This window comes from Callithrix jacchus, chromosome 5 (assembly GCF_049354715.1).
Source record: "Callithrix jacchus isolate 240 chromosome 5, calJac240_pri, whole genome shotgun sequence".
Classification (NCBI taxonomy): Eukaryota; Metazoa; Chordata; class Mammalia; order Primates; family Cebidae; genus Callithrix; species Callithrix jacchus.
In genome coordinates this window covers 101,865,009-101,887,984 of record NC_133506.1, presented here as the reverse complement: position 1 = coordinate 101,887,984, position 22,976 = coordinate 101,865,009, and the positions used below count along the sequence as shown (strand labels likewise).

The 22,976-nt window shown below is 37.6% G+C and overlaps 1 protein-coding gene across 28 annotated transcripts in view; it reads left to right on the top strand.

Moving 5' to 3' along the window:
- The window catches only part of RHOT1 (ras homolog family member T1), a 72,084-nt gene extending 49,411 nt beyond the window's left edge, over nucleotides 1–22,673 (top strand). For 4 of the 28 annotated variants that reach the window (XM_035300856.3, XM_078373864.1, XM_008997111.5 and 1 more), the window contains 6 exons: nucleotides 2,103–2,222; nucleotides 2,733–2,935; nucleotides 4,307–4,402; nucleotides 6,051–6,173; nucleotides 19,681–19,824; nucleotides 21,560–22,673. In XM_035300856.3, the coding sequence (XP_035156747.1) occupies nucleotides 2,103–2,222; nucleotides 2,733–2,935; nucleotides 4,307–4,402; nucleotides 6,051–6,173; nucleotides 19,681–19,824; nucleotides 21,560–21,677 (804 nt within the window). In that variant the 3' untranslated portion in view covers nucleotides 21,678–22,673. Of the gene's footprint in view, nucleotides 1–2,102; nucleotides 2,223–2,732; nucleotides 2,936–4,306; nucleotides 4,403–6,050; nucleotides 6,174–7,676; nucleotides 7,791–19,680; nucleotides 19,825–21,559 lie in introns of all 28 variants that reach the window. The other 24 variants (XM_078373870.1, XM_078373867.1, XM_008997112.5 and 21 more) reach the window with 7 other exon arrangements.
- The last annotated feature ends 303 nt before the right edge of the window (nucleotides 22,674–22,976 follow it).

The following is a 22,976-nucleotide window of genomic DNA, read 5'->3' as shown; positions in this document are numbered from 1 at the left end:
TTTCAGTTTCAATCCTGGCACACCATTGGTTAGTTACATAAACTCAGACAAGTGGCTTACTCTCTCTAGCCTGAATTTCTTATTGTCAGCTAATATGAGACGCTCCTAACCAGTAATAGGCACTGGAAAAAATTCATTCTCTTTTCTTTTCGGAAATAGTTTATGTTGCCGGATGATCTCATTAAATTTCATATATGTTTTACTTTTTTTTTTTTTTGAGATAGACTCTCTCTCTGTTGCCCAGACTGGAGTGCCGTGGGACAATACCAGCTCACTGCAACTTCCATCTCCTGGGTTCAAGTAATTCTCCTCACTCAGCCTCCCCAGTAGCTGAGATTACAGGCGTGCGCCACCACCTGTGGCTAAATTTTGTATTTTTGGGGGAGGCTGGTCTCGAACTCCTGGCCTCAGGTGATTCGTCCACCTCAACTTCCCAAAGTGGTGGTATTACAGGCATGAGTCACCATGCCCAGCCTCATATATATTTTACTCTTTATGATAAAAGCTTGTTAGTTTCATATTAAACCTCGTTTGTTACCTCTTCTATAAGTAGAGCTCTACATATCAGTCAATATAGTTTAGTGTTCATTTTTCTGTTTTCTTAACCTTACACTATTGTTTGCAAATTCATATTTTTTTTTATGTCTCTGACTATGCATGCTGTGACAGTGTTTTATTTGGAATATATTGGTCACTTCTGACTCTACGCTTGCCCTTTCATCTCTCAACAAAGATGCTCTCATATAACTCAGTACTGACTTTTACTCTTTTTTTTTTTTTTTTGAGACAGTGTCTCACTTTGTTGCCTAGGCTGCAGGGCCATGGCGTGATCTCAGCTCACTGTAGCTTCCACCTCCTGGGCTCAAGTGATATTCCCACCCCAGGCTCTGAGTAGCTGGGACTACACTCATGTGCCACCAAACCTGGCTAATTTTTATATTTTTTGTAGAGACCGGGGTTTCACTGTGTTGCCCAGGCTGGTCTGAAACTCCTGGGCTCAAGTGATCTGCCCACCTCAGTCTCCCAAAGTGCTGAGATTATAGATGTAAGCCATAGTGCCCACCCCTGAATTTACTTTTGTTGGAGATCATTATCATATCATAGATGGGATATTTAAGAAATTTTATAATGAACACTGAAGAGTGGCAGTGAAACAGAACAAAATGACCTTCCTGTAAAGAGTCATTTGCTTTTTGTTTTTTTTTTTTTTGAGGCAGACTTTCGCTCTTGTTTCTTAGGCTGGAGTGCAATGGCGCGATCTCGGCTCACTGCAACTTCCGCCTCCTGGGTTCAGGCAATTCTCCTGCCTCAGCCTCCTGAGTAGCTGGGATTACAGGCACGCGCCACCATGCCCAGCTAATTTTTTGTATTTTTTTTTAGTAGAGACGGGGTTTCACCATGTTGACCAGGATGGTCTCGATCTCTTGACCTCGTGATCCACCCACCTCGGCCTCCCAAAGTGCTGGGATTACAGGCTTGAGCCACCGCGCCCGTCTGCTTTTTGTTTTTGATTAGTGGGGAGAAAAGGTGGCATGGTAGAATGATAGAAAGAAAATAGACTTGAGAATCATATCTGAGTTTAAATTTTGGTTTGCTAATTCCTTAGATGTGTACCTTGGGCAACTGACTGACTCTTTCTTGCCTGTCTCCTTATTGTAGAATGTAAACAATGCATGTGGCGGGCCTGCCCCCAGACATTAGTCACTCACTAATACTAGTTCCATAGAATCTTTTGTTTTGTTTCTTTGAAACAGGGTTTCACTGCTGTCACCCAGGCTAGTGTACAGTGGCGTGATCTCAGCTCACTACAACCTCTGCTTCCCAGGCTCATGCAATTCTTCTACCTCAGCTTGCCCAGTATCTGGGACTACAGGCACACGTCACTGCACTTGGCTAAGCTTCCATAGAATTTTAATCACCGTTTTTCATCTACAGAATCAGAAGATACTTGTTTGTCTACAGTTATAAAAATGACCTGAAAAGTTATGCTTAACTAGTACTTTTTAAGTTAGAAAGTCCAGGGGAGGAAGTAATAAGCTATCATGACTTAATATATCAGTATTATGATACTTACACTTTTCATTATCTTTTTCTTTTACAAGTTGCATGATATCTCAGAATCGGAATTTCTAACTGAAGCTGAGATCATTTGTGATGTTGTGTGCCTGGTATATGATGTCAGTAACCCCAAATCCTTTGAATACTGTGCCAGGATTTTTAAGGTTTGTTGCTCCTACAGACTACGACTAAATGTAACTTCATACATAATAGTTTTGAATTCTGAAGCATATGGAGGAGACAGTATTACATTTTTAATTAGTTGTAGTTATGACCAGCATGACTACAGCTGTACAAACACATATATAAATGTATGTGCTTAAGCACTAGAGGTGGTATGAAAAAATGAAGGTAGTTTTTATGATAATTTAGGTGGATTTCTTTATATTTCAAAATGTTTAATGTGTGTTTTTAATTAAATATATTTTTTAAAATTGTAGTGAATCTAAAGAATCAGTGTAGGTCTGTTTTGTCATCAGCATTGGAAAAGTGGTCTGGATCTTATTATATGCGATTCACCTAGACTACTGCCAGTCTTTGCCTTTTGGTTCATTTTTCTTTTTTTGCTTTGAAACTATTGTTGCTTTGTCTATCTAGAGAAGATTTTTGGTTCACATTTAAATAGTAATTTTTGAACTTGTTATCAGATTTTGATTTCATTTTTTGTTTCATAGCAACACTTTATGGACAGCAGAATACCCTGCTTAATCATAGCTGCAAAGTCAGACCTGCATGAAGTTAAACAAGAGTATAGTATTTCACCTACTGATTTCTGCAGGAAACACAAAATGCCTCCACCACAAGCCTTCACTTGCAATACTGCTGATGCCCCCAGTAAGGATATCTTTGTTAAACTGACAACAATGGCCATGTATCCGTAAGTACTTGCTCTGTCTTCATTTTCATGTTGCATGGTTCATAGCATTGCATGCCATTATTAGCCATGAAGGGATTATCTTTGTCACATAGAAATTGTTCAGCAACAGAAAGATACTTTGTAATGAGAAGGTACAAATTTGAGTAAATGCAAGTTTGGTTTGAATGCCATAATAAAATGAGATAAACAGTGCTTCTGGCAATATTTGTATATTTTTTTGCAGGCTGTAACTATCTTAATAGGATAGTACAATAAAACACAACCCCCCCCCAGCATTAAAAAATAGTTTTACAAATAAAATGGGGTTGGCATTATGTACTTTTATGCTTATAAGGCATTTCCATATGAACAGAAAGTTCATTTTTATATTTTTCTGTTATTGACCTAGGGTATATGAAGTTTTCTAAAATCTTTTATTAATTTATGTTGAAATTATAGGTATGTTTGAGTTCAGGATGTCTTTTTTAAGTGCTGTAAAGAATATTTGTAATTGGAATTTCTATTGTAAAAATGTTTTACATTAAGTGTTATGAGCCATAAATTTCATGTACATTTATTATATATCTATACATGCATATGCACAAGCACATAACTGTGGTCATCTCTGTAGTTTACTAACTGCCTTAAAATTGCATGGTTTTTAATGGCATTCGCCTCAAGTAGTATGTTTGTATAAATTCTGTTTTGTAACAAAATAGTTTTTCAGGCAGTGCGTTTCTCAGAACTTCCTAACTTATTCTACTTATTCTTACGTTAGTCTCTAAATTATTTTTCTTATGAATACTACAGTGTAAGGCCGGGCGCGGTGGCTCACGCCTATAATCCCAGCACTTTGGGAGGCTGAGGCGGGTGGATCACGAGGTCAAGAGATTGAGACCATCCTGGTCAACAAGGTGAAACCCCGTCTCTACTAAAAATACAAAAATTAGCTGGGCATGGTGGTGCGCGCCTGTAGTCCCAGTTACTTGGGAGGCTGAGGCAGGAGAATTGCTTGAACCCAGAAGGTGGAGGTTGCAGTGAGCCAAGATTGTGCCATTGCACTCCAGTCTGGGTAACAACAGCGAAACTCCGTCTCAAAAAAAAAAAAAAGAAAAAAAAAAGAAAAGAAAACTACAGTGTAAAATAGAGTAATAATCAAATATTGCTATGAACCAAGACTGACATTTTTCAAAAAGGTGTTAATTTATAAAGATTTTTAAAGTCAGAGTTAACTTTACTGCTATTCTATTACTTAATACTTTTTTTTAGATGCAACAAATCCTTGGATTTCTATTTGTATTCGAAAACAAGTCATTCCTATTATTATAGAATAAGCAAAACCTTATTTATGTTTTACCTTTGCTTTAAAACTCTCATGTATGTTATCTACAGAGAGGATCATTACAGAGACAGACTCTCCCGAGACATGGGCCACACTGATAGAATAGAGAATTTGAGAAAAATCTGGGTCTTTCTAAAAACTGCTTTGTAAGTTACTTTTTCTTTATGACTTCTGTGGGATTTTGTTGATATTTTCTTAGAGGATGACCAAATCTCCTTTCTTGCCATAATTAACATTTAGTAATTATGTAGAAACGCACTGCTTGGTCAGGCTTCCTTCCTAACTGTATATTATGTTGTCTTCCTTTACTATATAAATGTACTTCTTTAGTCTTGTAATTACAGTAACTGCAACTATGTTTTTACATCTGCATCTTTAAAACATTTTACTGTAATTCTTTTGTGTGTATGTGTGTGTGCGTGTGTTATATGATAAATGTACATACATGGACACTTGTTTATATGGTTAATCCCAAACTACTTCTCATGAAGCATCTCCCTGTTGCTAAGCATACTTTGCATCTCTCCTTTTTGGTGGGTAGAGCCTTGTGTATGTTGAAGAATCAGATTTGATTTATAAAATAACAGATGGATTCCAGTATGACAGCTGGCAGTGACTTAGTAACAGTGATTTGTTCATCATCACAAGTCAAAAAAAATGTCTTGAGCCTATACAAGTTTTTTTTTTTTTTTTTAATTCTTGTTTTTCTTCATGTTGGGAATTAGGCATTATTGGGATGCTGCTAATCGCCACAACCATGCCACCGTGTGCTGTGGTCTCATCAGATCTCACAAGCTAAGCCAAGTCAGATTGGGCCAGTCCTTTGACTGAGAAGCCTATAAAAAAGTGTTCAGGTGTTACAGGAAGTGATGTCATTGATTCATCAGGTGGCGCTCTTCGGAGTGGGTTCTGCACCACTGCCTCTTCATGGGTGGTGTGATGGCTTTGTATGAATGAGTGGCTCTGACCACTTCAGTCATTGGAGACCCCCTACTTTGATAGTTAGAGCCGAGGTGAAATGGGTTGCTCCCTGTGCCTCCATCAACTAGTGCAACTCTGCTCAACCAGAAAGGAGTCAGAAAGTTTCCCTAAATTTCACATGTAATTTCAATTGGATCCTTTGTTGATTTTTACATCCTTACCCAGAGTTTTATACTGTCATACTTAGCTGCTGTGTTTGGGTAGCAGATGAAAACAACCCTATATTTTATTTGAATAGAAATTTATAAAGCACCTTGGTTTAGTTCGTTTGAGAGCCAGGGTGCTTGATGAATTAAAGACGTTGTTCATATCCTCTCAGAGTTGAATATACTCGTCTTTTGAATCAAATGATTTATCATTCTTCTCCTTCCTGGTTTTCAGGCATGTGTGTATGCTGAGGGAGGAGGAGGAGGGAATAGTTATTTAAATGCTAGCAAACTTTGTCCTTTTGGTGGGTGCTTATGGCTTACTCAGTTTTTCTTTTTATTAATTTAGATGAGGGTGCCATCTATCGCTGTGCATATTTATTCCACAAAAGTTGATGTAATAATAATTCCATCCCCCCTCCAGAAAAGCAAAAGTATTAGCTAATTTTCTCTAGATTTTCTATAGGGAGGGAGGAGGGAGCTATTACTGTTTGTTATGTTTTTGGTAAATGTGGAATTCTGCACAACTTTAGCATGCCCCACACTGTCCTTTTCCTTTCTACAAAGAGTGTTGCTTATGCCTAAGTCTTTTTTTTTAAGTTGGCACACCCTGACTTGTGCCATATTTGTAAGAACTCAACTCCTGTCCTTCTGTGTGTTTTCGCAGCCATGCCCGGTTACGCTGTATGTGCACCTGCAACAGGTGTACATTTTGCATCTGTCAGAACTTCCTCAACTCAGACTTGCTGCAATCTGTAAAGAACAAAATCTTCACTGCAGTTCTTAACAGGTTCTTAACTTTATTTACTGGGTACCAGGCATTCTGTTAAAATACGAAAGAAAAAAGCAGATAACTATTTATGATATAGATACTCACTACAAAGACAAGCTGACTGATGCCCAACTAACTTCCACTAAAATTCTCACTGTGATGACAATGTTTAGTTTTGGAAGTATCCTTAATAATGTTTTAAAATTAGTAGGTATATTTAGAGGACTATAAAATAAGATTTTGGATGATTTTTTCATAAGGAAGATAAAATATCTTTCCTATTAAAAGATAATATGTATAGGGAAATAAAAATCTTTTGGCTGTGAGTTATAGAACTAGATTAGGACTTTTGTAGTAAGGAAAAGACACACTGATCCCAGATGAAAGATATTATATTATACTGTACTCAGTTTACATTGAAATAATGTATCTCATTAAAACCATAGTAATGCCAACAGTATTTTGGGTTTGAAAAAATATTCTATTCTTGAAACCACTTATAATTATAATCTACTTTTAAGTACCTGGAGTGTTTATTTGAAAGAACATGATTTCTAAACATAAGGATAATAACCAGCTTTAAGAACTCAAGGGAATATGGAAAAGAGAAAAAGATCTGTAGTACTGGTTTTTTAGGTCTTTATAATTGAACCAAAAATATGAAGTAATCTTATAAAGTAATATGCTTTTAAGAAAGAGAAAAAAAAGGATGCATATATTCCCTCAAAGCAATAGTCTTGGAAGGTTGTATTCTTATTCTGATCATGCTACCTTTGTTCAAATCAGTTTTGCATTTTTTGAGCATTTAGGAGCTCAATACTAATTTGTACCTTATGTCATATTTGTATGTGTCTAAGGATGAATTAGGTTTTTGAAATCATTTAAAAGTCATTGGGAGCTGGGCTTGATTAAGATGGATGATCAAGCTAAGTGTTCAGTTTTGGTTAGAAATGGGTCAGTTATTTGGCTCACCATTGGACACTCACTGAGGGCTAGACTTTAACTGTATCAAATGATCATAGTTTGTATCCACCAGCAGTATAGTAGATGTGTCTATGAAACAGTGAGTTTATTTCATCTGTGAGTCAGAAACAGTGATTTTGAAGGCATTCTAAGAGTTTCAGTAATGTTTTGAGCACTATCAGCTCTGGAATAAGAATGCAGCCATCTCAGGTAACTGCTTTGAAGGGACCACCACACTCATTTGGTGGTAAAGTTCTGCTTCTGTGCTTTAGCACCTTGTAAAGTAGTAACATAGACAGATTCTCTCACGATGACTGATGGAAAATGCAAGGCTAGTTCAAACCAAACAACACTCAGGTGCTCCGGTGTTGGGAATTGTTGAGTTGGAAGAGATTCTAGAATTCATCTGGCGTAGCCTCCTGTTAGAATGCCTTCCTGCAAGCCTTCCTGAGAGAGTGCTGTTTATCTGCTGATGGCTTGCCTCATTGGAAAGGGTTTTTGCTTTTGCTCTTATTTTTTTTTTAACTAAATGTTTTCCCTATAATTTTCTCTCTTTAGTTTTAGTTGTGCCCTTTAGAACAACATACGACTATTCTACTCCCTCTTCAACATAGCAATCCTTCAGGCATTTGAAGACGGCCATCATGTCTCCCCTAATTTTCTCTTCTCCAGGTAGAACATCCCAATTTCTTTCAGCCTTTTCTTAAATTAGATGGTTTAGTGAACTCATCAATCCTGGTTGTCTTCATCTGAAAGCCCCTTAGGTTTTCACAGTACTTCTTAAAAAGTGCCACCAAGAATAGAAAACAGTGTTGCAGTTGTAGTGTGACTAGTCCAGAACTGTAAGCAGCTGTGTTCCACAATCAGGACAGCATCTGTCTAGGGCATGAATTAACTTTTTTGGCAGTCCCATCCCACTGTTGACATATATTATCTTGGGGTTAATTAAAATCAGATGTTTTTTGTATGAAGAGATAGATGTCCCTTCCTTTCTGATTGTGTATTTGACATTTTTTAGTTGATGCTTTAAATCTAAATGCAGATACATAGATCTATTAAATGTCATATTCTTCTTTTGATCCATTTGTTCTAGCTCAGTCATTTTAAACATTATTTCTGTCATTTGTCCCATGGTATATCTCTCTCAGCATTGTGTTATTTGCAAATTTAGTAGATATGTACTGTCTTTCAAGTTACTGATAAAAAAATAATGTTGAATACCCAGAGGTTGGAGAAAGAGAGTGCTAAATTGAGCAAGCCCTGTAGTATTCTACCAGAGAACTATTTTTTTCAATGATAGGTTCAAAATTCTTGGGGAAGGATTTTTCATTTAATGAAAAATATGTTATTATCCAGCCCATATTTTATCTTCCTGTCTTATCAAAGATTTCATGAAAGATTTTTCTAAAATCAGCATATAATTTCTTCCACATTCCTCTGATCTACCAATATCATAATTTTATCTAATTAGCAAGCAGCATCTATTTGATGTCTTATTTTGGTGAACTCACCTTGGCTCCCCGTAATTGCTGATCACAAACCACCTATTCTAGAAACTATTCTAGAAACTCTTGATTGTCCGTAATTACAGATTGATTCATTATATGTGTCTCTGGTGACAATTTTATTCCTAGATTGGTTTAGTCAGCTTTCAAATGAAATAGGATGGATGTGCATTAAATGAATGCTGTTGCACATAGTAAATTATACAGTGGTCCTCAAAGAAAAATCAGTAAGTTTTGGTCATATCTGTTGGTAAACTGGAAGTAATTTATTGGTAATGCCAGCATACATCCTAACATCTGGTGATCATGAATGGAAAGAATGCAAACGACAGGTAGAGGAACCAGTGTACTTTTCAAACAACTCCTTCCTTATCCCTGTTTTTATTTTAATCATTTATTTAAGAGATGTACAGTGGAATTTTAGGGGGTCTGTACTGGAGTTTCTTCTGGTTTATGAAAGGTAAGTAAGATAGGTAGGTGGGGTCCAAAAACCCAGTGCCCACAGGTCCTGGATGGATAATGTAAAAGAATAAAGGTGGCCAAGTATAAGAAACAAGGAGAGGTGGAGACTGCAGCAGGCACTGTCTAAAAGAGGCAGCCACCACTCAGCTCTGGCCGTTTGTTGTTATACAGGCCTGATGTTGCCAGATTTTCTGGTATTATGAGAGACTGGAAATCAAGGCTTTTGTGTGAAATTTCCTGATATTTAAAGATTAGCAATTAGTTAACAAATTTTTAAAGTACTGATCAGAACAAAGCATGTTTATAGTCCACCAGTTTGCAACCCCAGTCTTAAGTTATGGCCTAGTTGTGAAATTGGAGGCCAAGGAAAAGGACACCTATAGAATGAAAATGTCTCTGTTCCCATCACCACCACCATTTTACTCCTTTCCCATGAAAAATTTGAAAAAGTTATTGGGTGGTGGGATGAGAATGGAACCACCTTTTCTTGTTACTTCTCAGGTTTAAATGCAGCTGTTACTAGTTGGTCACTGTGGGTTTCCTGTGTTAGAGATAACCTAATGTTAAGCACAGAAAAGATTGACTCATTAAATAAAAATCATATAAAATTTTTTCACTGTATTTTGTTCATAGGGAGAGTTCCCAACTAACACTAGGTCCTAAGTCTTTGTTTTAGAAATCAGAACTACCATGCTTAGTGTTTGATTTAGAATTATAAAAGAGCAGTTCTAAAAGGCTCGTCATTTTTTTTTTTTTTTTTTTGAGATGGAGTCTCACTCTGCCGTCCAGGCTGGAGTGCAGTGGCGTGATCTCAGCTCGCTGCAACCTCTGCGTCTCGGGTTCAAGTAATTCTCGTGCCTCAGCCTCCTGAGTAGCCAGGACCACAGGCACGTGCCACCTTGCCCAGCTAATTTTTGTATTTTTAGTAGAGATGGGGTTTCACCATGTCTTGAACTCCTGACCTCAGGTGATCTGCCTACCTCAGCCTCCCAAAGTGCTGGGATTACAGGTGTGAGACACCTTGCCCAGTCATTTTTACTTAGGTAAAATGTTTCACCAAATGTCTGCAAAGAATTAAATTAGTAGACAAGTATTGGTCTCAAAATTTTGGTCACTGAAATAGAAATTACTACCAGATACGATACATGTTTGAGGCCACATTCTCTTACTACCCTACTCTCTCCTAACCCCACCTGATTTGATTTATTCATTCAGAATACTTATTTTAAATACCTGCTTTGGACAGTGAACTGAGGTAAAATTTGAAACTGAAGAAGATATGGAACCTGCCTTTAAGCATCTTTCTAATTATGTCTCTAAGAAAAACATTTTTAAACTTTGGTTATATATTCAGTGATGTTAGTCCTTCATGCTAAAAAGGAAAGTGCTGTATAACCTGATAATGAATTTAGGCAGTTTCAAGAGGTTAATTTCTGCAATTGTTTTTTCTTGACCTTATTTACTAATGCTAGATATTTTAAATATAGAAAGCATTAATACAAAATTTTTTATTTCCAATTTAATTGAATGTATATTGACTTTGACATGTGAGAGTAGTAGTAAACATACATCTGTCTCACATGTAACCTTACTCGTCGGTAATTATGATCTCACTCTTAGATCTGGATAGGTTTATGTTTTTCTTTAGACTAATTTATGAATAACTGGAATTATTTGAACTTAAATACATTTGGAGGATGATTTACATGTGGTCAGATGATGTTAATCTTTGAGACTGCTTTCATTTCAAGTGGTGTAAATTACGTTACTGGAGAAAAAGACCTTTTGAATATATTTTAAATTTTAAATTCTCTTCAATTTGAAAGTGATTATATATAGATGAGCTTGATTGTTGGTTTGAACTACCCAGGATTTTTATTTATTAAGTATTTATTACTCTGACTTGAGAACACTCCTACTTTGCATGAGAATGTTACTAGATTGTAGTGTCCTGTGAACTTTAATTTGTCCTTTTTTTTTAGGTGTTTGTTTTCCTTTGTTTGTCTGTGTCACTTAGTCATTTTTTAATACTCTCAATCTCCTTCCCAGCTATGATTTTGTGTATAATCTCACTTCTTCTAACCTATTATTTAATCAAATATTACTTATTTTAGAGTTTATTATTTGGGTGTGATTTTCTTTGTGCATATTTTGGTTCTAGGATTTCTTTCATTCTATTATTTGCATTAGCCATATTAGTTGTTGGTTCATATTACTTCTTAAGTTCAGTAGCAGCAGTTTATTTGGACAACAAAGTGCATAATTCACAGTGAATATTTACAGAGACCCAAAAGTATGATGGATAGACGTCATACCTCTTGTATTTTTACCCTATTTATAATGTCATTTCAGATTAAATATATGTGACTTTTATTTTAAGCCACTCATTAATGACTTACTTCATTTACCCATATTGCTTTAATAATCACCCAATTCTTCCTGTATGTAGTTAGAATTAATTACTTAATAGAGGAGCCCTTTGTTGAAGGAAGAATTTTATTGTCAGAATAAAATGAACTGCTTTTTCATAGGATTGCCTTATGAAGAGAATGGGTTCCTAAAAATCTTAATGTTGTTAAATGTTGGAAATCCAGGAGTCCTTGGGATATTACGTTATAGTAAAATACTGTATCCAAGGAGGTCCTGCTTTAGTTTCTTATGAAACTTACTTGTTCCCTTGTATGAAGGTCCTTTTAAGATGGCTTGTGAATTTGTATATATAATCATATATTTAAAGTTATACAAGGGTTTATATTACATATTTTCATTAAGCTTATAAGCTTAACTGCTGCTGCTTATAATTTTTAATTTTTTTGCCATTTGGTTAATATATTAAAGGACCTGACAAGGTGAAGTTCACCTTATCTGATCTTTAAGTATCACTAGTTAACATATAGATATTGGAGCATTTCCTTTGTATTCATGGTCATCTGTAAATTCAGATTCTTCTAATGCTTGGTGAAGCATTTCTTGACATTGGTGCAAACCTGTGGACCTTTCCCAAAGTATGATCCTATTTAGGCATGCTCAGTTAACAGCTTGCTTATGGTTTGTGTTGAAGCTGGTAGACACTGTATATTGAGTCCTTAACCTATTTTGATAAATATGCTATTTAAATATTTTATGCCCATTTTTTCAGTTAGAATTATCCTTATTAAAATCATTGTTAGCAGTAATGGCATTATTATTAGAAGTAGATATAGAAAATACTTTACCAGATTGAAACATCTAGAAAAATAAAAGTAGAGAGTCCAGAAGATTTTTAAAAATTGTTAATACTTTATTTTATTGGGTTTTTTTTTTTTTTTGAGATAGAGTCTCTGTTGCCTAGGCTAGGTAGGGTACAGTGGCCCTATCTCAGCTGACTGCAACCCCCACCTCCCAGGTTCAATCAATTCTCCTGCCTCAGCCTCCTCAGTAGCTGAGATTATAGGTATGCACCCTCACACCCGGCTAATTTTTTGTATTTTTAGTAGAGATGAGTTTCACCATGTTGGCCAGGCTGAACTTGAACTCCTGACCTTAGGTGATCCTCCTGCCTCAGCCTCCCAAAGTGCTGGGATTACAGGCATGGGCCACCGTGCCCGGCTTCAGAAGACTTTTTTTTTAAGTAGAATATTTGAAAATAGAAAAGGGCCAAGTTCAGTGGCTCATGCTTCTAATACCAGCACTTTGGGAGGCCAAGGTGGGAGAATCAGTTGAGCTCAGGAGTTCAGGACCAGTCTGAGTGACAAAGTGAGATCCTATCTCTACAAAAAGTAAAAAAAAAAAAAAATTAGCTGGGTGTGATGGCTCACACCTGTGGTTCTAGCTACATAGGAGGTTGAGGTGAGAGGTTTGCTTGAGCCCAGGAGGTCAAGGCTGTAGTGAGCTGTGTTTGTGCCATTGTACTCTAGCCTGGGTGACACAGTGAGATCCTGTCTGAAAAAAGAAAAAAATAGAGCTGGGCACAGTGTTTCATGCCTATAGTTCAGCACTTTCGGAGATCGAGGCACTAGGATTACTTGAGCCCAGGAGTTCAAGATGAGCCTGGACAACAAAGTAAGATCCCTGTCTCTTCAAAAAAATGAAAAATTAGCCAGGTGTGGTAGCACTCATTTGGGGTCCCAGCTACATGGGAGGCTGAAGCAGGAGACTCATCTGAGTCCAGCAGGTTGAGGCTGCAGTGAGCGTTTGTGCCACTGCATTCCAGCCTGGGTGACAGAGCGACCCTGTCTCTAAATAAATAAATACAGAAAAGTTTACTGTAGTTTGTTGACCTCAGTATAGATTTCAACTTGAGATACATAATTGCAAATAAGTAAAAGCTAATATGATACTCTATGCCCTGATAACTTTAGATACATGTGCATTACAGTTATATTGGTTGTTTTAGAGTATTATCTGAAAAATCTATACCTGAGATATAGCTATGAATAGAGCTGTAAAAGTAGAAGACCATTCACATTAGTGCATTTATACATCTCTTAGTTGTATTTTTGAAAGAACAAGATGGTGAGATGAGAGGGAGTGAAATAGGAAATTGAAATACATTTCTGAGAAATTGTGTGGGAAGACTGATAAAAATGACTGAGTAAAGTCTCTCAGTTTTGCTTCTTTTGAGTATATTCTTCTGAACTTATTTTTTCCTCTGCATAATAGCTTACAGTCTAAGACAAGATTAGTTGATATCTGAGTAACAAATTCTGAATTCTTACCTTTCGTCAAATTTTAATTTTTGCAGACTGTTTATTTTTTCCTCTGTCGCCCAGGCTGGAGTGCAGTGGTGTGATGTCAGCTCACTGCAACCTCCACCTCCTGGGTTTAGGCAATTCTCCTGCCTCTTCCTCCCAAGTAGCTGGTATTACAGGCACCCACCACCATGTCTGGCTAATTATTTTTTGGTTTTTTTTTTTGAAACGGAGTCTCACTTTGTTGCCCAGGCTGGAGTGCAGTTGTGTGTGTGTGTGTGTGTGTGTGTGTGTGTGTGTGTGTGTGTGTTTTGAGATGGAGTTTTGCTCTTGTTACCCAGGCTGGAGTGCAGTGGTGCAATCTTGGCTCACTGCAACCTCCACCTCCTCGGTTCAAGCTCCTGCCTCAGCCTCTCAAGTAGCTGGGACCACAGGCATTTGCCACCATGTCTGGCTAATTTTTATATTTTTAGTAGAGACAGGGTTTCACTCTGTTGGCCAGGCTGATCTTGCACTCCTGACCTTCTGATCTGCCTGCCTTGGCCTCCCAAAGTGCTGGGATTACAGGCGTGAGCCACCGCACCCAGCCTAAATTTTGTGTTTTTAATAGAAACGGGATTTCACTCTGTTGACCAGACTGGTCTCTGACCTTGTGAGCCACCTCACCCAGCCTAAATTTTGTGTTTTTAGTAGAAACGGGATTTCACTCTGTTGACCAGACTGGTCTCTGACCTTGTGAGCTGCCGCACCCGATCTTTTTTTTCTTTGTATTTTTAGTAGAGATGGGGTCTTACCATGTTGGCAAGCCTGGTCTAGTAGTTCTGACTTGAGGTGATCCACCCACCTCGATTTCCCAAAGTGCTGGGATTACAGGCTTGAGTCACTGCGCACAGCCAGTTTTGGCAGACTTTTATTTATTTATTTTAGAGATGGGGTCTTGCGTTTTTGCCCAGGCTGGAGTGCAGTGGTGTGATCAACTCACTGCCTCCATGAACTCAGCTCATGGGCTCCTTCCTTAGCCTCCCTAGTAGCTGGGACTACAGGCATACACCACTGTGCCCAGGTAATTTTTAAATTTATTTTTTAAAGAAAGCTTTTGCTCAGGCTGTTGCAGACTTTTAGATCTCTGTGTAGTTTTTATATCTCAGATATGAACAGATTATTAAAAAAATTTCAACTGGAGTATTTTAAAATACCTTATTTGGGAATAACTAGAATGGATTGAATTCCCTTAAACCCTTTAGAATTTTATACCTTATATTGCTAAATACTGCAGTTGACATTTCCTTTATTTATTGTTGGTTATATACATTGGGCCAATAAAGACTTGGGTTTTTTTTGTGTTTTTGTTTTTGTTTTGAGACAGAGTCTCTATCACCCAGGCTGTAGTGCAGTGGCATAATCATAGCTCACTGCAGACTGGAAGTCCTGGGGTTGAGCATTCCTCCCACCTCAAGCCTCCCAAGTAGCTAAGACAGACACTCACCACCATGTCTGGCTAATTAAAAAAAAAAAAAATTGTAGAAACAAGATCTATGTTGCTCAGGCTGGTCTTCAACTCCCGGCCTCAAGCAATACTTCAGCTTCAGCTCCCCAAAGATCTGGGATTACAGTGTTAGCCCCTGTGCCCAGCCAGATTGGTTTTCACATTCACCATAAGTAACAGAATTAATTACAAGCATTTTGTTTGCCTTTGCAATAACGATATTCAGTGCACAGGTATACTGGAATTTTGGCCAGTCTGCATTTGCTTTGTGTGACTGTTCACACAGTTATTCATTTAACCCTTTATTACCTGAATTTTGCAACTTTTTTTCTCTCTGCATTATTAAGTAGCAGCCTTAATAAAACTCAAGTCCAGATGTGTTGGTTGGCTCCTACACCTGTGTCAAGGAGAATTTGCTGTCTGATACATTTATGGGCCTTCAGCACTTCTAAGCCAGAAAGCCAACATCCCAGACACAGGAATTTTCACCTAAGAACTTGCTCTAAAAACTGCAAATGGTCAGTTAAGGTTATATTCAGCACTTAGTCATTATTTCTAATGTTCTAAAGAGAGATACTGCTTAACTAAATGATCTTAACTCCACATAGAGTAGGAAAATTTGGTGATTTTGAGATATCACTAGGTTAGAAAAAATCCTTTATACATAGACACACATATACATTTTTGACCTTGTAACATTTAATTCTGGAAAGTCTGTCTTAAGGAAAACATCCTAAATTGGCGAAAAATGTTATATAGAAAGTTAGTCTTTTTTTTTTTGTAGCCACAAATAAATGGAGATAGCCAGGTTGAGCATGGTGGTTCGTGCCTATAATCCTAGCATTTTGGAAGGCTGAGCCAGGAGGATCACGTAAGGCCAGACGGTCAAGACTAGCCTGTGCAACAGAGCAAGACCCATCTCTACAAGAAATGAAAATTAGCCAGGTGTGTTGGCACATACCTGTAGTCGCAGCTACTTAACATGGCCAAGGCAGGAAGATCACTTGAGCTTAGGAGTTCAAGGCTGCAGTGAGCTAGGATTGCACCACTGCACTCCAGCCTAAGTGACAGAGCAAGATGCTGTTTCTGAAAAATAAAATAGCAAAAGGAGATAGCCAGCAATCAGAGAATAGAATATGATCCAGCTATTTAGAATGTTTCCATAATTGATGAAAAAGTTCATATATTATAACAAGTGTAAAAAATATGTAGAATTATACACACATTGTATTTGCAGCTGCGTAAAGAATACATAGAAAAAGTCTAAAAGGGGCCAAGCACAGTGGCTCCACCTGTAATCCCACCACTTTGGGAGGCTGAGGTGAATGGATCTCTTGAGCCCAGGAGTTTGAGACCAGCTTGGTCAACATGGTGAAATTCCATCTCTACTAAAAATACTAAAAATTAGCTGGGCATGGTGCACACCTCTGTAATCTTAGCTGCTCGGGGTGCTGAGGCACGAGAATGACTTGAAGCCAGGAGGTGGAGGTTGCAAGATTGTGAGACTCTGACTAAAAAAAAAAGTCTAAAAGAAAATACCTGACATTTTAATTGGTTGACTTGGGTGGCATTAATTTTTTTCTTACTTTATTTTCTAATGAGTATATATTTTTCATATTGGAAAAGAAAGTAAACTTTAGAAAGAAAAGCTATGCAATAAGATACTACAAGTTATTCTAAGATGATATTTTCTGTAAGTCATTTTAAAAGAATTATGCTTTTGAATTGTAGAATAATTATTTCTGCTTAAGTTTAGAGATAAGCCAGAAGCAGGATGTGCATGGTGGCTCACGCCTGTAATCCCAGCACTTTGGGAGGTTGAGGCAGGTTGATCACTGGAGGTCAGGAGATCGCAAGACCATCCTGGCAACATGATGAAACCCCTTCTCTACTAAAAATACAAAAATTAGCTGGGCATGGTGGCACACACCTGTACTCCCAGGCTACTTGGGAGGCTGAGGCAGGAGAATTGCTTGAACCAGGAAGGTGGAGGTTGCAGTGAGCCAAGATTGAGCCACTGTACTCTAGCCTGGTGACAGAGTGAGAGTCTGTCTGTCTAAAAATAAATAAATAGATAGATAGATAGATAGATAGATAGATAGATAGATAGATAGATGATAGGTAGATAGATAGATAGATAGATAGATAGATAGGAGCCAGAATCTTTATGAAACTGTTACTTGCCTCTATTTGAGAACTGAAACGACAAACATGAATCAGTTTTTGATACTTATGGAATACATGTGAGACCACACTATTCTCTATTCAGGTAGTGTCAGTTAAGCAATGATAAGTGTGCCCTTCATTATAAATGCTTTCTCTCTTATAAGTAGAGCTTGGTAGTGCAGCTTTTTGTTTTGTTTTGTTTTAATAGAGTCTTGCTTTGTCACCCAGGCTGGAATGCAGTGGTGCAATCTCGGCTCACTGCAACCTCCGCCTCCTGGGTTCAAGTAATTCTCCTGCCTCAGCCTCCCAAGTAGCTGGGACTACAGGCACCTGCCACCACACTCAGCTAATTTTGATTTTTTTTTTTTTTTTTGAGATGGAGTCTTGCTCTGTCGCCAGGCTGGAGTGCAGTGGCATGATCTTGGCTCACTACAACCTCCACCTCCTGGGTTCAAGTGATTCTTCTGCCTCAGCCTCTCAAGTACCAGGACTACAGGTGCACACCACCATGCCCAGCTAATTTTTGTATTTCTTTTTAGTAGAGACAGGGTTTCACCATGTTGGCCAGGATAGTCTTGATCTCTTGACCTCCTGATCTCCCCGCCTCAGTTTCCCAAAGTGTTGGGATTACAGGCATGAGCCACTGTGCCTGCCCTAATTTTGTATTTTTAGTAGAGATGGGGTTTCATCATGTTGGCCAGGCTAGTCTCAAACTCCTGACCTCTGGTGATCTGCTGCCTTGGCCTCCCAAAGTGCTGGGATTATAGGTGTGAGCCACCGTGCCTGGCCAGTAGGTGGTAAAGGTGTAAAATAGTTCTGTAAGTAACTTTCCATGTCTAAAAGTGTCTTAAACAGCTACTGTAACATTGATGGAGCCATTGAAATATATTTTGTGACTTAATAGTTACCTTAAGTTCTAAACTAGGTGTATCTTGAACATGTATCTATATTGATCTTGAGATGCAAAAGAAAACTAAGCAATAAAGTCAGTCAGAATATATTATTTCATGAATAATACTTTCTTAAAACACAAGGGAGACCAGCCTGTAGTTCCAGCAGTTAGAGAGGCCAAGGTGGAAGGATTGCTTCAGCTCAGGAGTTCAAGACCAGCCTAGGCAACCTAGTGAGACTTCATCTCTATAAACAAACAAAAAACCATAAGGGAGCTGTGTGAAACAGATATCCATATTTTAAGACTATGAGAAATCATTTTGATTGATTTTAATGCAATTATGGCTAGCTTAGGGCCTAATTCTTTTTTCCTCCTAAGTTAAAAAATTAATGTAAAAATTTAAAAACAAAATAACAAATCTCTCAGGCCAGGCACAGTAGCTCATGTCTGTAATCCGAGAACTTTGGGAGGCCGAGGCGGGCAGATCACCTGAGGTTGGGAGTTTGAGACTAGCCTGAACAACATGGAGGAAACCCCATCTCTACTAAAAATACAAAATTAGCCAGGCATCATTGCGGGCTCCTGTAATCCCAGCTACTCGGGAGGCTGAGGCAGGAGAATCACTTGAACCCAGAAAGCCGAGGTTGCAGTAAGCCAAGGTCACATCATTGCACTCCAGTCTGGGCAACAAGAGTGAAACTCTGTCTCAAAAAATAAATTAATTAAAAAATTTTTAAAAATATCCATCATTGAAGATGCATGATAATCACAGGGAAACCAAAGATGAAGAGAAACCTCTAATGCACCTTTAGCCTATGCTCTCAATTTACATTCTATACATCTGCATTGACCTGGAGTTGTAAACTTCTGTTACTCTCATATAGAGCCACGGTGGTCTATGAGTTTGGGATGTCGGATTCAATTCTGTCACAGACATGTATTTGTAGTTTTTGATAATCCAAAGTAATAATCTGTAAACTTCATGACTAATAAATTGTTAACTTCATTTCTGATGAATACTTATGGTTACTACATGTTGTCAAGTACTGCTTATGGTATTGGTTTGAAGGACTTAGTATTTCAGATATACCAAGATCAGCCTCAGACAGATGTTTAGAGAGTGTCTGTAACAGCTTTAGATTTCCGTGTGTGTGTGTGTGTGTGTGTATGTGTGTGTAAAGAGTACATACAGATAGATTTTTTTGAAGTTTGGCAATTTGCTATAGAATACATTTATTTTAAATATAGAAAACATGAGATCCATCATATAGGGTGGCAACTCAATTTATGTGTGGGATGCATAATTGAGAGATGTTATTTTTGAGTTCCCTTTTTTGTGAGCTCTGCTATGAACTGCAAACTGTGTGCATGTGTGTATAAGGTTAAGAGCCTGGGTAGCTGAGTGGGGTGCCATGCTGTTAGCAGACGACGAAGGCAGTATTACTCACCAGGTGCACGCTGTCCGCTCTGTAGAAGATTCCATCTTCATGGAGTCATCTCATGGTCCACTTTTTCTTGAAGCCAGGTAACATTTCCAATGGGTTGGCCTCGGAGTTTTTCTAGCTTGGAAAACCTAAGCATTCTCTTCCCCCAACCCTTTTTTTTTTTTTTTTTTTTTTTAAATAAAACACTGCCTGTTGGAAAAACTAACTTGCAAGCTGGAATGAACCTGCAATATCACTTTGCTTTGTAAGAAATAATTATGTGAGGAGTGTTTTTTTTTTTTTTAATAGAAACTGGTGAGGATGAGAATTGGAGTATTGCGTCTTTGTTGCGGTGTTAAGCATGGAGCACTCTGGCTTGTAGACTTTTGTTTCTAGGGATGTACAGACTCTATTTTGTGATAACTAATCTGTTCACTTTGACTGTTACTGAGGCAAAGTAGTTTTGTGCAATTTGAATTCGTGGTTCTTAACTCTTTTGCATATGTCAGTGCCTTGGTCTTTTAATGATACCTGACTTTTGCTTCAAATCTGTTTGTTTAACTTAGTTATAAAAGAACCTAAACTAGAATAAGCAGTCTCTTTAAGCTCTTAATTTTGTAAATTTTCTTTTCTGTTTTTTTTTTTTTGAGATGGAGTTTCTGTTGCCCATGCTTGAGTGCAGTGGCACCATGTAAGCTCACTGCAACCTCTACCTCCTGGGGTCAAGCAATTCTCCTGCCTCAGCTTCCTGAGTAGTTGGGATTATAGGTGCCCACTACCATGCCCAGCTAATTTTTATATTTTCAGTAGAGATGGGGTTTTTCTGTGTTGGCCAGGCTGGTCTCGAAATCCTGACCTCAGGTTATCCACCTGCCTCGGCCTCCCAAAGTGCTGGGATTACAGGCGTGAGCCACCTCACCAGGCCATTTTGGTATGTTTTCTACGTCATCTCAATTGTGTTCTCTTAATTAAGACTTCAGTGACATTTAAATAAAATGTTCTGACTTTGCTTTAGAGCTTTATCCTCTTCATGGTAAGCTGTCATACTTGAGACTCTTGAGGGTGCTTAGCAGTGTTATTAACTGAGCATGCTCACAATTCAGTTTGTGGTACAGGCTGTCCCTGCTCTTGTCATGCATACTATGGCTTCTTTTATGTCATTGCCTTTCAATCCATCACGTTACATTATGTCCTTTAGTTGGTACCATTACCACTGCCTGTCTAACACCAGGGATGTTTTTTTTTCTCTTGAATTAGCAGTAACCAAATTAATGCAAACTGGTAAATTTTCCCCTTCCCCTACCTTCATTTTATTTTATTGTAAATTTTTATGAGGCTCAGTGTTTCCAAAGTTGACTTTAATCATTTCTCTTACAAAAGTATTATCACTTGTCACTTAACTGCTTACAAAATAGCTTTCAGATTTTGGGGATAGGAGATTACACATTATTTAAACATGAATATGACCTTCAAAATTGTGGAAACACTGCCTTAAATCTCATTTTGAAGGACCGTGATGGTACTACAAAGCGCTAGATTGATTTGTCTAATTTCTTTATTTCCCGTGTGAAGAAAACATTTACAAATTTAGACGTCTACTCCACATAGTACCTATTTGTCTTTATTGATGTCTACATTATGTCATTTTCTTAGAGTAATGATTATCTAAGCGATTATAAACATGGCTATATTGATGAATGTTTTTGATAAGCATTACTGTATGCAATTAGCTTGACAAGTGTGCTAATACTTCCCTAAAAGTAGACTGCTAAATAACTGGTACAGGGTTTTCATACTAATCATGTTTTAAATAATAATTATATTTTCTGACTACAGGCACGTCACACAAGCTGACCTCAAGAGCTCCACGTTTTGGCTTCGAGCAAGTTTTGGTGCTACTGTTTTTGCAGTTTTGGGCTTTGCAATGTACAAAGCATTATTGAAACAGCGATGATATAAAAAGAAATACTGGCCTTACCAAAAACAAATACTTTTATGTACATTCTGAATGCTTTAAGTTCTGCTAGAAATACTGGGATATTTATACATGCAGAGTTACTTTATTAATATTTGTAATTCATGCATAAGAGTATTTTACGGATAGTTATAACTGCAGTATTGGCTAGCATATAGAAAGAAAACAGCTAACAGCCAAACTAAAATGGCTAAATTCCAGAGGCCAAAAGGGAATATTTTGTAAATATATGTACATTTTCAGGCAAGATATGGTCTCCCAAGCTGAGTTCTAGAAATGATATTTCTAGACATTTCTAAATGGTATTGTTAGTGCTCACTTGGCTCACCCTCCTAGGTTTAAGTTAGCCCAGAAACTGTATTTACTCATGGATCACTATTTATTTCACATTTACTCAGAATGATCCTTTGGGTTCTATAAGGACATAAGGCACAATTTGCCATTCTCTCTCCGTTTTTAAAAACATACAAGCCAGTGTCAGCTTACCAACATGACTTTTTTTCAGTCACTTGTGGTAGGCCAGCCTTGAAGCCATCGCACAGTCTAGAAAATTGTATAGCTGAGTGTGCAGCTCACCTTTAAGGATGAAGTAAGGTAAAAGCAATTCGCAGAGACGTTATCTATGTGATTATGTTGCTTCTTTTGTCAGTATGTTGAATTTTATAGCCCTTTCAATGAAATGAGAAAAAGCAATTTGTATATTACCAATGTTTTTAGTTTAAATAAAGAGTCACCCTTACTACTGTTGAATTTTCCTCCCAAGTGTAAATAATTCTATAATGGCTATGTCTATTATAGTATATTACAGTAACTGCATGTGTCACAAAGTGTTCTCTATCAGGATAGGATAACCTAGAGGCAGTAATTTTTTAAATGATAAAATAAAACTAATGAATATAAACTCTCATGATAAACCTATTTTTTCCATCATCAACCTTTTCAAGTATTTAAATAAATAACTGCTATGTACTGTGATCTTGATTTTTTTTGTCTTCTAAAGTAAATATTTCTGTACAGATGTGAGTGAAGTCCTCTGGTTTCTATCTCTCATATTGAAAATTATTGTATGTAAAAAGAATCCTCAGCTGGGCGTGGTGGCTCACAACTGTAATCTCAGAACTTTAGGAGGCCAAGGTAGGCAGATCACCTGAGGTCAGGAGTTCGAGACCAGCCTGATCAACATGGTGAAACCCCATTTCTACTAAATACAAAAAATTAGCTAGCCATGGTGGCACATGCTTGTAAACCCAGCTACTTGGGAGGCTGAGGCAGGAGAAT